This window comes from Hemibagrus wyckioides, linkage group LG02, assembly GCF_019097595.1.
Source record: "Hemibagrus wyckioides isolate EC202008001 linkage group LG02, SWU_Hwy_1.0, whole genome shotgun sequence".
In the NCBI taxonomy this organism is placed as follows: domain Eukaryota; kingdom Metazoa; phylum Chordata; class Actinopteri; order Siluriformes; family Bagridae; genus Hemibagrus; species Hemibagrus wyckioides.
Window position 1 is genome coordinate 4,780,701 of NC_080711.1, and position 16,465 is coordinate 4,797,165.

Below are 16,465 nucleotides of genomic sequence, written 5' to 3' on the forward strand. Positions count from 1 at the left end.
AGAAAAAAAAAAACTACACAGAACTGTAAATAAAGTTTCAACATTAAAGGTTTATTTTTCCGATTACAAAGAGCATTCATGTTCATACAAAAATAATCTGACGGAGAATATCCTCTGATTCTGAGCAGCAGAGCGTCTGCGTCTGCGATGCATTGAGCTGCGGTCGTGTGGAGCGTCCACGATATGGCTAAAGACGGATAAGAGTCCCTTTATCTCCGGGCACAGCACTGATTAAACGAACATCTGTCACTAAAGCAAGTCCTGAATGTACACACAAGTCCCGTTTTCCTGAGAACGTCTCCTTCTTTTTATTTTAGTCGACGTCTTAGCGAGGCGGGATACAGCTTTGGGGTTTGATCCAGGACTGGGCTTATGTAAAAGAAATCAAATAATAATAGTAATGTCTTGAATAAAATTATAGTGCGCATGTTTCGAGTCACCCGGATATTGTTTACGGTTTTTTAAATTGAATAATAAATAGCTTGACATTATGACCTGAACCGGCTCAAAAAAAAAAAAAAAAACCCAACTAACAGAAACACCCCCCCCCTCAAGCTTCAGCCCCGCCCACGTTGCAACCTAATTTGCATACTACCACATGATTACCTCTTAATCCATGATGTAACACGTCTTTTATTTTTTCCTAGAAGTTTGTTTTTTTTCACACTCAAGAAAGATTCAAGCCTAAAAACGTTTTTTTTTTTTTTTACTAAATTCCGGGTGACTCTAAACACAAATCTAAAAGTATTTTTATTTTTTTGTCTCCCTCCCCTGTGATTTGTGCGCACGTTTATCGAAGTAGTCAAGGCACCTGAATAAGCGATTCGATGTGCTTGTATTTTCCTCACAGTTCACGTTTATAAAAAGAAAAAAACAACAATATTTGGGATTAGTACGACTTTTCTGGCTACGTTTTGGTCTCACTTGGAAACGCCGTTCTGTAAAATGACAGCTGTGCTTTAAGAAGTGAAGATGAGGTAACGGAAAGACAGAATAACGTGTGATAGATCAGCGTGTCACTCGGTAAAGATCACAGTCTCGAGATCTGGTCTGATGATAAGAGTCTGATTCGGAGGTAAGCAAGAGAGAGCGCGCACACACACGATAAACACTGAGATTATTGCATTGGTTTAAAGAGCTGCTGAAAAACAACACGGGGAACCGGGGTGTGTTGGCCAGCGAGGCGTCAGGTCAGCCGCGTGGCGAGGGCGTGATCCCCACTTCCTCTTTCCTTCCTGGCTTCGGTATATTAAATCCGTGTAAGCAAGCCCTGCCCTTACAAATCTGCATTCTGTGGCTGTTTCAAAGCTGAGGAAAATTCCTTTGTGCGATGTTTTTTATGGAGGAATGAACCCCAGATTAGAGTTCTGATCCAAAAATGAGAAACTACAGCATGAGGTATATTTCCATCACAGGATGATTTTTCAGCAATTCTGCCAAAAAGAACTGAAGGTTCTCGGCTAGGGTAAGAAATAAAGATGATAAACTGTGAACATGAGCTGGGAAGAAGTTCCAGAGCTTCCACATTCAGGAAGGTTATAGACCTCTTCCAAAGATCCTATTCACCTAGCTCCCATTTGGTTAGTAAGTTGGTGAGTGGTTAAGGTTTGGGGTCGTTGACCAGAAGATCCAGGGTTTCAAGCCCCAGCACTGCTAAGTTGCCACTGTTGGGCCCTTGAGCAAGGCCCTTAACCCTCTCTGCTCCAGGGGCGCTGTATCATGGCTGACCCTGCGCTCTGACCCCCGACCTCCAAGGATGGGATATGCGAAAAAAGAATTTCACTGTGCTGTAACGTATATGTATATTAGCTAAAGTTCTGGAAATCCCATCATCAAAAGCGAAGGTTCTGGAGTTCCTGCTCAGGAAGGGTCCATAAATCTGTTTCATTCAGGACAATTTTCCATTTGAAAAGTTCCACATCTCTCTCGGGTCGAACTCGCATGCTAGAAGCTTTCTTTTGGAAAGTTTCCCGAACTCTCATCGTGGAAATTCCAGACTACTTAAATCCTTCAAAATAAAAGGTTCAGGAGTCTCAGTGGAAACTCTGAGAACTGCATGAGGAGATATAAAATAAATGGAGTGGATAGACCAAAAAGCCCAGAGTTCAAAAGTGCCAGAAAGCCTTTGGAGAACAGATGACTCTGAGCCAAATGGGGCAAAGTTTAGGAAGAAAATGTCAGTTATGAGAATGGAAAGTGTCCTGTGGGCTGCTCGTGGTCCAAGACTGCCATGACATTTAGAATAAAACTGGGCCAAAGGAAATAATAAAAAAAAACCTCTATCTAATGCTTGTGTGATGGCTTAGAAAAGAGGCTCAGATATGCGATCAGGTCTAGGATATGACGTCATCAGGAGGATATGGTGATACCAAGCAGATAAAAGTTCACTTCTAGTCTACTGACCGGACTGTGCTTCAGTAATAGCCGGGATTTACACTTCTGGCATTTGGCAGATGCCCTTATCCAGAGCCCTTATCCCTTATCCAGAGCGACTTACATTTCATCTCACTTTTATACAACTGAGAGATTGAAGGTTAATGTTCTTACTCAGGGGCAGAGCAGTGGCAGCTTGGTGGACTTGGGATTCAAACTCACAACCTTCTGATCAGTAATCCGACACCTGAGCTACCACATCCCCGGGATTTGGATGAAAAACGAATGCGTCGAGCATTCGCATAAAGATTGTACTGCATAGAACGCTCAAATCTTGTAATCGCCCGCTCGTGTATGAAGCCGGAACACACCCCAGTCCGTGTGGCTGTATTTTGTCGCACAGACGCAACCGCTAATTAAAATCAAACCTTACACGGAGGAGTAAAATGTCTGCGTTACAAGAATATTTCTACCCCATTCCCACAACATTCACATGTCATCGAGGCTTCTACTCTTAACTAATTACACTGCAGGAAACAAAAAACGAGCGGCTCACCTTGTCACGTGTTGCATTGTGTAACAGGCACTTGAGGCCATGTGATAGTGATAATAATAATAATAATAATAATAATGATATAATAATAATAATCTGTGCTTTTGGTAGTGTTGGTAGAAGTACAGCAACCTGAAGTCTCCGTGAACTCCACGTCCTGAGTGTGAGAGAGATCTCCAGCGCATTAATACAGCTGGCCATTCAGCTGCCTCAGAACTCCCACCACAAACTCCCTCAGCGTCTGTACAACACACACACACACACACACACACACGGTAAGGAATCAACAGTAAAATATGCCAGACAGTGCACTGCATGTCTCTGACACAAAGGGCGTCTTCACACTTGCTCTAAATATTTGAGTTGGGAGTTTGAGGTTTGCTTTCAGTTTCGTTTTGGTCTGCGCACAAAACAAGACGGAGATCTCGGATTATACGAGAGGCGGCACTAGACCTCAAACCTGAAGGAATTACAGATCTGGTTTCAAATATTATATACGAAGTCTGATCTCCTCTCATCTTACTGACCCCTGCCTCGACTCGCGCTGCTTTTTGTTTCGGTTTTGCACTCGGCTCTCTTATCTTGGAGCATTCGATGGCTTCGTTAGGAATGAATTGGTGTTAAATCTATAACGAATTGGGAAATTATGCACGTTTATATGCTGCGCAAAAGTTTCTGGTTATACAACTGCACTTGATTATATAGAGCTGTAGAAAAAACATCAAGGGGGTTTTTCCCTTGTCACTGTCTCAGCCTTGCTCATTAGAGATAAATCTAAAGTAAATTTTAATTTTTATAGGTGCTACTTTGAAATAATGTCCATTGTTAAATGTGTTATACAAATAAAATTGGATTGAATTGACCTTTTCACCATCGAGCTTTAAAACAGGAAGCAACATGACCGGTTCATTATGACCAACTCCCAAGGCCACCCATGATGTTGACTTGAACCTAGGGTCATGCTTTCAGGGCTCAAAAATCGTGTCCACGGTTCACCGAACTCCCTGAACTCTTGAGGCAAGTAACCTAAGTGTGAAAGCACCATAAGTGCTCAGCAGTGGTCCTTTTCTATAAAGGTTGATGGAGGGCCAATACATTCTGTGTATCTACATGTTGCCCCTATACAGCAGCACTTATGTGTGTGTGTGTGTGTGTGTAACCTGCGGTTTGCAGTGCTCCTCGATCCAGCTGAAGACGCAGGCCGAGAGCTCCTGGAAGCTGCTGACGGACACCGAGGTGATGAACGACTGGAAGAGAGAGTCCATGATGTTCTGGAACACGCTGAACTTCACCTGATCGGACACCTGCTCGCTGCCCTGCTGAGGGTTGTTCTGGTGAGCCTTGACGATCTGCTCGTAGTTCCTGTGCGTCACACACACACACACAACAGACAGGTCACGTGTACACAAGAGCATGAGTGAACCTTACTGAAAAGCAAAGCTGGGAAAAGGGGTCTATTGTACTCGCCGTTATACGGAGACGCTCCTGCTTTTGTTACACGGAAATGAGGGATCTGTCGGCGCACAGCAGGACGCTGCTGCTAAAGTAGGTCTCACGCTGCGTCTGGTTCTAATCCCGTGTTTCGTGTCTGCGTCGTTAACTTAACCCGACTATACGTTTTTAGCTTTTTTATTTATTTTTTTGCTGCAGACGTAAGCTCACGTCATAAAAAACAGCGGATGATAAATTGATGATTCGATATATCTTGAGATTTAACACTCACGTATAAGCTACTAAACAGATGATGGCGTTATATGAAACAGCTACAAATACAGGAAATGTGCGATTTAATAACAAACTGCGGCAGCAGAGCACGGTGGCTTAGTGGTTAGCACGTTGGCCTCACACCTCCAGCGCCCTGGGTTTGAGTCTCGCTCCCGCTCACTGTGTGTGTTCTCCCCGTGCTTGGTGGGTTCCCTCCGGGTGCTCCGGTTTCCTCCCACAGTCCAAAGACATGCTACTAGGCTGACTGGAGTCTCTAAATTGCCCGTAGCATGAGCGTGTGCCCTGTGATGGGTTGGCACTCCGTCCAGGGTGTATCCTGCCTGAGACGCACAGGCTCCCCGTGACCCGAGGACAGATCGGATAAGCGGTACAGACAATGAAATGAAATAAAAAAAACACCATGAAGGTGCTGCATCGCTTTTTTAATCATCATTCTGCCGGTTATAGAATGCAATAAGGCGGCGTAACTTTCATTGAATCAGCAGGAATGAAGAAACCGAGCAGGAATAAATCCACTACGCTACCACAAGTGAGGCAAGACTTTCCCACAAATTCACTCACAGGGCTGCATTTCATCATGGTGAACTTTGGTCACTGGTTTCTCTTGCTGAGCGTGTCACGCTGTTATCATCACATCACTCTCCACAGACCACCTGAAGCAGTTCAAATAAAGATTAACCGAAACAATACGCTGTAAAGCCAAAAAATCATGCACCTGAACAGACCTTCCTGTGGGAGAGATAATAACAGTCCTGTGAGGACATCAGAACCGACACAATACATGTGGCAGCCTCGAAAACTGACCTTTTCCTCTACCCCGACTGGTCAGTTTATTAATATCCCCTTTTATATCCAATACACTACCACATGATATGGAGTCTCTATGTAAAGCATCGTCACTGTACTTCCAGCCAATCAGAGCGCACCGTCGTCGTATTATATCTCAAAAGTCTTCTGCTTCTGATTTCTACCATGAACCCTTTACTTTGGGTCTTCCACTTTCTGGAACCTGACTCACGTTTTCATGATCTTCAGTGCCATCACTTCCTTCCTCAGCATGGACACTTCCTCTTCTTGCTTCTTCTTCTCCTTATGAAGAAACTGAATGTAGTCTATAGCTGCAAGCCAACACACACACACACACACACAAACACACACACAGAGGATGTTTTTTACATGAAAGAAATTAAACCAAAAATCTTTACATTGTTAAAATTTCCACGTCACCACATTTGATGTGAGGGTTTGGAGCAGCACTTGGTGTCAACGTTTCCATGGTAACAAGCGTGTAAATTGTGCCTCAATGTCAAATTATTTTCCAATTGCTTAAGACAGCGTTTTTCTCAGCATCCTGCATTTTCCTGCTTTTATGCATGAGCAAGCTCCGTTTTCTTCCCCTTCACCATCATGTCATTAAGGATGAAAGTAACCTGGTGAATATTTTTCTGTGTATCAGATTATTAACAGATTAGCTGCTCTTTTTTTTTTTTAATCCCCAAGCAATTTGACTCGGATTCTACCCTCTACTTCAATTTCCTTTTAGAAATCTGCTCAATCTTTGGGTCTAATGGCTTATCGTTGTTGTGCGAGACTCTTACTTTTCTGCAGCACCGTGGCTTTGCTGATCTTCTGTGCGGCCATGGCGAACTCAGACTGCTGCTGGCAGGTGGGTACGATGGACTGCAGGTCGTCATAGCCTTTCTGTAGGTGTGTGTGTTAAAGCGTTAAATATACGTTAGTCATGTGCTGAAGAGAAAAGCTGGAAAGAAACTAAAATATACAGCGATCAGGCATAACATTATGACCGCTGAGAGGTGACGTGAATAAGACTGATGATATCCTCATCATGGCACCTGTTAGTGGATGGGATATATTAGGCAGCAAGTCAACATTTTGTCCTCAAAGTTGATGTTAGAAGCAGGAAAAATGGACAAGCCTAAGGATTTGAGCGAGTTTGACAAACGGCCAAATTGTGATAGATAGACCACTGGATCAGAGCATCTCCAAAACTGCAGCTCTTGTGGGGTGTTCCCGGTCTGCAGTGGTCAGTATCTATCAAAAGAGGTCCAAGGAAGGAACAGTGGTGAACCGGTGGCAGGGTCATTGGCGGTCAAGGCTCACTGATGCCCGTGTGATCTGATCCAACAGACAAGCTACTGTTGCTCAAACTGCTGAAGAAGTTAATGCTGGTTCTGATTGACAGGTGTCAGAATACACAGTGCAGGACGGGTCAGGGCTCATTTGGTAGCAAAAGGGGGACCAACACCAAGATTAGGCAGGTGGTCATAATGTTACGCCTGGTTGGTGTATATATAGCGTACATAATGAATAAAGTAATGCAGCATTTTTACACGATATGACTCAAGGGGTGCCTATACTTCTGAGTACACCCCTGTCATATTTGAATACTTCTCACTTCTCTCTGCGTCTTACCTTGATAGCGTCTCGGCGTTTCTGCTCGGCCTGAGTGTGCGCTTGTCTCCTGCGGTCTTTATACGAGTCCTTGGTCTCGTGTTTGTAGTCGCTGTCTTCGTCATCTGAGACAAATGAACATTTAGATTAATACTGTGATGCTGATCCTGTTGGCTTGCTGAAGAGGAAGTGAAAAGATCACAGGTCACAGATACAGGCTGCACTGAAAGTGTACTAACTGACTCGAGACATCTGAGCGTTTCAGATTCAGCCTCCAGAGCGGATATCATGTGTCTGTAATGTGTTGTGAAAGGCCTGCAGTGAGTGAATGCAGAAGTGTGTTTATTCTTCTGTGAAGAAAGGATGTCCATTAGGCACAAAAGCCACACCTCCTTCATGTTGGCTCTGCCTCCTTCACTCTGATGTATACAGAGACCACACCTCCTTCATGCTGGCTTTGCCTCCTTCACTCTCATATGTACAGAGACCACGCCTCCTACATGCTGGCTTTTCCTCCTTCACTTTGATGTGTACAGAGAACACGCCTCCTTCATGCTGGCTTTGCCTCCTTCACTCTCATATGTACAGAGAACACGCCTCCTTCATGCTGGCTTTGCCTCCTTCACTCTCATATGTACAGAGACCACGCCTCCTTCATGCTGGCTTTGCCTCCTTCACTCTCATATGTACAGAGACCACGCCTCCTACATGCTGGCTTTGCCTCCTTCACTCTCATATGTACAGAGACCACGCCTCCTACATGCTGGCTTTGCCTCCTTCACTCTCATATGTACAGAGACCACGCCTCCTACATGCTGGCTTTTCCTCCTTCACTTTGATGTGTACAGAGAACACGCCTCCTTCACTCTGACTGGTACAGAGACCACACCTCCTATGTTCTGACTGGTACAGAGACCACACCTCCTATGTTCTGACTGGTACAGAGACCATGCCTCCTTCACTCTGACTGGTACAGAGACCATACCTCCTATGTTCTGACTGGTACAGAGACCACACCTCCTATGTTCTGACTGGTATAGAGACCATGCTCCTTTATACTGACTGGTATAGAGACCACGCCTCCTTCACTATGACTGGTATAGAGACCACACCTCCTTCACTATGACTGGTATAGAGACCATGCCTCCTTAACTCTGACTGGTATAGAGACCACGCCTCCTTCACTATGACTGGTATAGAGACCACACCTCCTTCACTCTGACTGGTATAGAGACCGTCCTCCTTCACTCTGACTGGTATAGAGACCACGCCTCCTTCACTATGACTGGTATAGAGACCACACCTCCTTCACTCTGACTGGTATAGAGACCGTCCTCCTTCACTCTGACTGGTATAGAGACCACACCTCCTTCACTCTGACTGGTATAGAGACCACACCTCCTTCACTCTGACTGGTATAGAGACCGTCCTCCTTCACTCTGACTGGTATAGAGACCACACCTCCTTCACTCTGACTGGTATAGAGACCACACCTCCTTCACTCTGACTGGTATAGAGACCGTCCTCCTTCAATCTGACTGGTATAAAGACCACGCCTCCTTCTCTCTGATGGGTACAGAGACCACACCTGCTTCACTCTGACTGGTATAGAGACTATGCCTCTTTCACTCTGACTGGTATAGAGACCGCACCTCCTCCTCTGTGGCAGGTATAGAGACAATGCCTCCTTCACTCTGACTGGTATAGAGACCGCACCTCCTCCTCTGTGGCAGGTATAGAGACCATGCCTCTTTCACTCTGACTGGTATAGAGACCGCACCTCCTCCTCTGTGGCAGGTATAGAGACAATGCCTCCTTCACTCTGACTGGTATAGAGACCGCACCTCCTCCTCTGTGGCAGGTATAGAGACAATGCCTCCTTCACTCTGACTGGTAAAGTGACCACGCCTCCTTCTCTCTATCTGGTATTGTAAATTTCCCTTTGGGATGAATAAAGTATCTATCTATCTATCTATCTATCTATCTATCTATCTATCTATCTATCTATCTATCTATCTATCGAGACCACGCCTCCTTCTCTCTAATGGTTACAGAGACCATGCCCCCTTCACTCTGACTGGTACAGACACCACACCTACTTCACTCTCACAGGTACAGAGACCACACCTCCTTCATGCTGACTGACAGGCAAGAAAAGCCATGCCTCCTTCAACGGGTTTAGCATGCACAGAGGCCACGCCTCCTTCAGTAGGAGTGGCAGGAACTGTTCCAGCATTCCTGCATTATCACCCCAGTATCCCATTAAAAACTGGACAATTATTGAATTGAATAAATTTCTTTGTACGGTCTGTATAAAACAGTTTATCCAGAAGAAGTTTGTTGATTAAAACATGCTACTGAACCGTATCTAACAAACACTGTTTAATATCTAAACACACCCTGAACATCTCAATTATACTGAACTGAATAATAACAGAGAGCAGGATCCACCTGTATTGGGTACGGAGGAAGCGCTGGTGGATCCGATACTGTTGGCTCTGGAGACCACTGATCCTTTACGGGCACTTTCTGCAAAGAAATCTGCCAAAGAGAATTAACAGAGGAAGAATGATGCATCACGCTATAAACAAAGACCAGCAATAAAGCACTAAATAAACAGAGTACTTACTGTGGTCAAAGCTGTCGTTAAAAGCTCCGTCTGTCTGCTGAGCCATGGCGAGGTGAAGCGATTGAGGAATAAAGGAAAAATAACTCAGTTATCAGCTTAAATAAAAACGACAGAAGGACAGAGGACATGCGCAGGTACTGGACACACACACACACACACACACACACACACACACCTGGTCAAACACATCCTGCTTTAAATCCTCCGCATCTAGGACACCAACACCCCCTACTGTGAGATGTGCTCTAAAAACACTTTTAAACGCTGACAACGTGAGACGTCACGTTTTGCGCCTTATTAATAAACGTGTAGCCGATCTAGATAAACGGCCTCGATAGTTTAACAGGAAGCTGGACAGAAGGAATGAAGACGGTGGACAAATGAGAGAACAGACACTTAGGCAGGGAGACAGGGAGACGGATATACAGACAGACTCGAGGTGTGTCCATGATAGCTAGAGAAACAGTGGGGCAGATAGACAGATCAGCTCTATTCACATGTACAGGTTGTGTATTCACAGGACAGAACAGACAGACAGACAAGTACATAAATAGATTGACATTTAAAGGCAAATAGAAAGATGGACTAACAGGCAAACAGACAGACAGGTGAACACATAGACAGGGAGATGGAGACAGATAGACAGACAAACACACACACACATACACAGACAGACAGACACATACACAGACAGGCAGGTGGACACAGAGAGACAGATAGACAGATATACTAAAAGAGAGAGAGAGAGACAGACAGACAGTAATACTAAGAGAGACAAAGACAGACACGGGGAGAGAGAGAGACAGACAGACAGACAGACAGACAGACAGATAGTTATACTGAGAGAGAGAAACAGACAGACAAATATACAGACAGAGAGAGAGACAGAGACAGACAGGCGGAGAGAGAGAGACAGACAGACAAATAGTTATACTGAGAGAGAGAGAGAGAGAAACAGACAGACAAATATTCAGACAGAGAGAGACTGATAAATATACTGAGAGAGAGAGACAGACAGACAAATATACAGACAGACAGAGAGACATATAGATATACTGAGAGAGAGACAGACAGACAGACAAATATACCAAATATACAGACAGAGAGAGAGAGAGAGACAGATAAATATACTGAGAAAGAGAGACAGACAACTATACAGAGAGAGAGACAGACAGACAAATATACAGAGAGAGACAAATAAATATACTGAGAGAGACAGACAGACAGTAACACAAACATGCTTTAATCTAGACGTGTAGTTATTATCCATTACTACACAATAGCGACTAAAAGAGCTGCCTTTGTCTATTTGTACACTTTTACAGATTTTATCCAGACTTTATATTCAGGGTAATCTCTGTCAGCCTTTAGCATTACCATGTTGTTATTTAGCCAAACAGCTAACTTTACCTCTCCGCTCACATAAAAGTCACCACAGATTAAAAACAATTGTTTCTGACCTGGTTTTATTATTAAATATTCACATAAAAACCCCGGGCTGTTTTTATTTTCCCAAAATAAAACATCAAATTATTCTAAAATGACAGAATTTTGCCTACTTTGTGCCACGGATCCTCCGGTGAAGTGCTCTGTTCCGTCATCTTGGCGTAAACATGCGCTGTGTGCCAAACAGCGCCGTATTGGATACGAAGAGCACTACGTAGGAGGGTATGAGTCTGTACACTCTACACAACGTAGTGCGCGTATGTAGGCAGTATGTAGTTATTTGAAATGCACCCATACTACCGCTAAGAACTGTCGGGGGGGGGAGGGATTCCCAAGACGTGATCTGGCAACGCGCGCCCTCTGTCGGGGATTGTATGTAAGGTCGTTTAAATTCTGGTTGCCAGATGTCGTTTTTGGACACATTAAAATTAATAGCATTTTCTGACATTTATTTACATTTTTTAAATGTTTTGACAAAGTTTTTAGTTTTTTTTGATAACTACATCTGTTGATAACGCCACCAGAGTTTATTCTACATAATCTTATACATTATTATTAAACATAATACATAAATAAATAAACAAATAAATAAACGAACAAACAAATAAATACTTTTAAGGGTTTTTTTTTATATTTGGTTTTTCTTTTTATTAAAAGTTTATTTTATATTTTCTTTTTATTTATAATCTTATGTTTATTTATTTTCTAGGTTTACTGTGATATTTTTAATCTTCTATTTTTTAAATAAAATAAACATTAGCTATCGTTTAAAACTTAATTAATTAATTAATTAATTAATTAAGTTTTAATTAATTTTTAAAATTAAAAATTAATTAATTAATCCTTTTCAATTCATCAGCATATTTAAAATGTCTAAAAATCCTATATAAAATGCAATGCATAAATAAAATTTATTTTTTCTTCTAATGAACTAATTGGTTAATAAATTAATAAATAAATAAATTAATTCCTTCATTCGTTCATCGTAACATTACAATGACAAGTCATGCAGACTGCATGTTATTTTTTACATCATTTTATTTTATCTTGCTTTATTTCACTTACATTCCATTACACATGTTCTTTTCTTTCTTTTTCGGCACTAAGTGTCCTGTTTTTTTGTGTTGTCTGTCTTGTATTTATTTATTTATTTACTTTTTTTTTCTTTGCACTGTCTTGTCTGTGCTCTGTTTGCACCTAGCTGCACACTGTGCACTTTACGTGGCTAAGACAAACTTCTGTCCTAGCTCTGTGTTGTTGTTTTTTGTGTTTGAACTTTATGTTGTATGTTTATGTAGCACCAGGTCCTGGAGAAACGTTGTTTCATTTCTCTATGTACTGCGTCAGCTATATGTGGTTGAAATGACAATAAAGCTTCTTGAATCTTGAATCTTGAACTGAACTTCTGTAACTCCATAAACTCCCTTTTTTTTGTCTATCTGGCAACCCTGAAAAAAAAAGCGTTGCATTTTCCCAGTTCCTCCACAGATTGATGGACTGTTGGGCAAACTGGTTTACATGAATGATAAGCGGTGATATAATTTCTATGATATGATAGCGGTTGTATAATTGAATAGAAATGAAGTGTACTCTCTCTCTCTCTCTCTCTCTCTCGCTCTCATCACTTGGTGTGGTGATGGAGATATATAGGACTGCTCTCTCTCTCTCTCTCTCTCTCTCTCACACACACACACACACACACACACAATCAAATCCATTTGACTATATAGAGATGTAGAAGGGAAATGGTTTATAATCACTCTCTCCGGTGTCACCCAGTTGAGGATTAGGTTGGCCCCCCACCATCACCTCTTGCTTCCTCATTAGGGATAAATATCAATTTCAATATTAACATTTTTTTAATATACATATATACATATATTTCTGTAAAGCTGCTTTGAGACAACGTCCATGTTCAAAAGATGCTATAGAAGTAAAATGGAATTGAGTTTGCTTCACTGCGCTTTAGACGCGTTTTTCTAAAGGTGCAAATGAAATGTGGAGAACGATCTATCCAGGAAATGGGAAGTGAAAATGATATAAGGAATCATGAATGATAGAAAGCCGAAATGTAAGATCATTTCTTCTGCGTCACCAGGCAACGAACTTCTCTTCCTTTTACGTGATGTCTTAAATCAATTCAGTTTCATCTATATAGTGCTTTTAACAAATTAACAAAGAATTCACCAAAAAAAGTGTATATGCTGTGGTGTATAGGATAAGTTTGTGAATTGGGACGCAGCCTGAAAGTTGTTTGAATGTAATAACATTGTTATAAAGGCAAGATTTAGATTAGATTAGATTAGATTAGATTAGATTAGATTAGATTAGATTAGATTAGATTAGATTAGATTAGATTAGATTCAACTTTATTGTCACTGCACATGTGGGTACAAGGCAACGAAATACAGTTAGCATCTAACCAGAAGTGCATTTCGCAGTGCAAATAATTAGTATATATAATAAGTATATAACAATAAATAATTTGCATGTATAACAGTATATAAACAGTATACAGTGGGAGGTAAATGCAATGAGTGCAAATGAGCAAATGATTGTAGTGGTGCAATAAAGAAGGTATTGTGTACCATGATAATAATTAAATATGTAAACAGTATACAGAGGAGTTATGTACAATGAGTGCAATGATTTAGATGTGTGCAATGAGGAAGATATTGTATACTATGATAAATAATTTGCATATGTAAACTGTACACATACACTATATTGCCAAAAGTATTCGCTCACCTGCCTTGACTCGCATATGAACTTAAGTGACATCCCATTCCTAATCCATAGGGTTCAATATGACGTCGGTCCACCCTTTGCAGCTATAACAGCTTCAACTCTTCTGGGAAGGCTGTCCACAAGGTTTAGGTGTGTGTTTATGGGAATTTTTGACCATTCTTCCAGAAGCGCATTTGTGAGGTCACACACTGATGTTGGACGAGAAGGCCTGGCTCTCAGTCTCCGCTCTAATTCATCCCAAAGGTGTTCTATCGGGTTGAGGTCAGGACTCTGTGCAGGCCAGTCAAGTTCATCCACACCAGACTCTGTCATCCATGTCTTTATGGACCTTGCTTTGTGCACTGGTGCACAGTCATGTTGGAAGAGGAAGGGGCCAGCTCCAAACTGTTCCCACAAAGTTGGGAGCATGGAATTGTCCAAAATGTCTTGGTATGCTGAAGCATTCAGAGTTCCTTTCACTGGAACTAAGGGGCCAAGCCCAGCTCCTGAAAAACAACCCCACACCATAATCCCCCCTCCACCAAACTTTACACCTGGCACAATGCAGTCAGACAAGTACCGTTCTCCTGGCAACCGCCAAACCCAGACTCATCCATCAGATTGCCAGATGGAGAAGCGCGATTCGTCACTCCAGAGAACGCGTCTCCACTGCTCTAGAGTCCAGTGGCGGCGTGCTTTACACCACTGCATCCGACGCTTTGCATTGCACTTGGTGATGTATGGCTTGGATGCAGCTGCTCGGCCATGGAAACCCATTCCATGAAGCTCTCTGCACACTGTTCTTGAGCTAATCTGAAGGCCACATGAAGTTTGGAGGTCTGTAGCGATTGACTCTGCAGAAAGTTGGCGACCTCTTCGCACTATGCGCCTCAGCATCCGCTGACCCCGCTCCGTCAGTTTACGTGGCCTACCACTTTGTGACTGAGTTGCTGTCGTTCCCAAACATTTCCACGTTCTTATAATACAGCTGACAGTTGACTGTGGAATATTTAGGAGCAAGGAAATTTCTCGACTGGATTTGTTGCACAGGTGGCATCCTATCACAGTTCCACGCTGGAATTCACTGAGCTCCTGAGAGCGACCCATTCTTTCACAAATGTTTGTAAAAACAGTCTGCATGCCTAGGTGCTTGATTTTATACACCTGTGGCCATGGAAGTGATTGGAACACCCGATTCTGATTATTTGGATGGGTGAACGAATACTTTTGGCAATATAGTGTATGTAAACTGTACATAGAAAGGGTTATATACAGAAAAAGGTTATGTACACTGATAATAATGTGCTCAATGTGTGTGTGATCGGGTGGAGGCAGAGTTCAGCAAAGAAACAGCTGTGGGGAAAAAGCTGTTCCTAAACCTGCTAGTCTTGGTCCGGAGGCTCCTGTAGCGCCTCCCAGAAGGCAGGAGGGCAAAGAGTCTTTTGGCAGGGTGATAAAAGTCCTTTATGATTTTGCGTGCTCTGGTGAGACAACGCTTCCTGTAAATGTCCAAAATCTTAGGAAGTGGAACTCCTACGATGCATTGGACAGTTTTCACCACCCTCTGCAGCGCTTTCCGGGCTGACACAGTGCAGTTCCCATACCAGACAGTGATACAGCTGGTCAGGATGCTCTCGATGGTGCAACGGTAGAAGTTCACCAGGATGTCTGAAGAGAAATGGTTCTTCCTCAGAGCCGGTGGTGAGCCTTCTTGACCAGACTGGAGCTGTTGGTAGTCCAGGAGAGATCCTCAGAGATGTGGATACCCAGGAATTTGAAGCTAGTGACACGGTCCACCACCTCTCCATTGAGATGAATAGGTGTGTGTGTGTCACCTTTCTCCTTCCTGAAGTCCACTATAAGCTCCTTGGTCTTCGCAGTGTTGAGCAGCAGGTTGTTGCCAGCACACCACGCAGCTAGACGGTCCACCTCCTCTCTATAAGCTGACTCATCGTTGTCTTTGATGAGTCCAATCACCGTGGTGTCATCTGCAAACTTGATATAATTTATAATTTAAATTTTTGCTAAAATCCTCAACCTCGGCCTTCAGTGAAGAACAACTGTCGGTATGGGGTAAAGGAAATCATATAAAATGTCAGCTGAGATGTTTCTCAAAGGGTTTAATATGTTTTATATGTTTAATATGTTTTTTAAAGTGCTCAGCCTCCAGGTTACACAGACAGCTGCTGCAGTTTTTATAACCGGATTATTTTAAAGCGTAGATAAGTGTTTTTCTTTTTTTCTTTTTCAATACAGGTCTGAACAATTTCTCAAGATCTGATTTATACTGAAGAACAAAACAAACAAAAGCATATGATCATATGAGACCAATGTAAATGAAATACACATTACTCTCTACCTTCTCTCTCTCTCTCGCTCTCTCTCTCTCTGTCTCTCTCGCTCTCGTTCTCCCGTTCTCTTGTTCTCTCTCGGCCTTTCTCTCGTGTTCTCCCCCTATCTTGTTCTCCTGTTCACTTATTCTCTTTCGTTCTCCCTCTCTCTCGTTCTCCCGTTCTCTTGTTCTCTCTCGGCCTTTCTCTCGTGTTCTCCCCCTATCTTGTTCTCCTGTTCACTTATTCTCTCTCGTTCTCCCGTTCTCT

At 42.7% G+C, this 16,465-nt stretch overlaps 1 protein-coding gene across 2 annotated transcripts; it reads right to left on the reverse strand.

Annotated features, from left to right (window-relative positions):
* Positions 1–30: 30 nt before the first annotated feature.
* mlx (MAX dimerization protein MLX) lies at positions 31–11,337 on the reverse strand. 2 transcript variants are annotated; one of them, XM_058374309.1, is made up of 8 exons: positions 11,252–11,337; positions 9,693–9,729; positions 9,515–9,604; positions 7,085–7,188; positions 6,250–6,352; positions 5,670–5,769; positions 4,087–4,288; positions 31–3,167 (listed from the first exon to the last, which is right to left on the reverse strand). In XM_058374309.1, the coding sequence occupies exons 1-8, from the start codon at positions 11,291–11,293 to the stop codon at positions 3,111–3,113; spliced, it is 735 nt and encodes a 244-aa protein (XP_058230292.1). In that variant the 5' UTR covers positions 11,294–11,337; the 3' UTR covers positions 31–3,110. The 2 variants fall into 2 exon arrangements, with proteins under 2 accessions (XP_058230292.1, XP_058230301.1); XM_058374318.1 differs by having other exon boundaries at positions 9,693–9,726; positions 11,252–11,302.
* Positions 11,338–16,465: the final 5,128 nt, after the last annotated feature.

Excerpts from the sequence above, each read along its gene's own strand:
- mlx (XM_058374309.1), bottom strand. The coding sequence starts at position 11,293 with ATGACGGAACAGAGCACTTCACCGGAGGATCCGTGGCACAAA. Across the intron at positions 7,189-9,514 it reads TTCCTCCGTACCCAATACAG|ATGACGAAGACAGCGACTAC; the intron begins GTGGATCCTGCT and ends CATTTGTCTCAG. Across the intron at positions 4,289-5,669 it reads GCACTGAAGATCATGAAAAC|GAACTACGAGCAGATCGTCA; the intron begins GTGAGTCAGGTT and ends TGTGACGCACAG.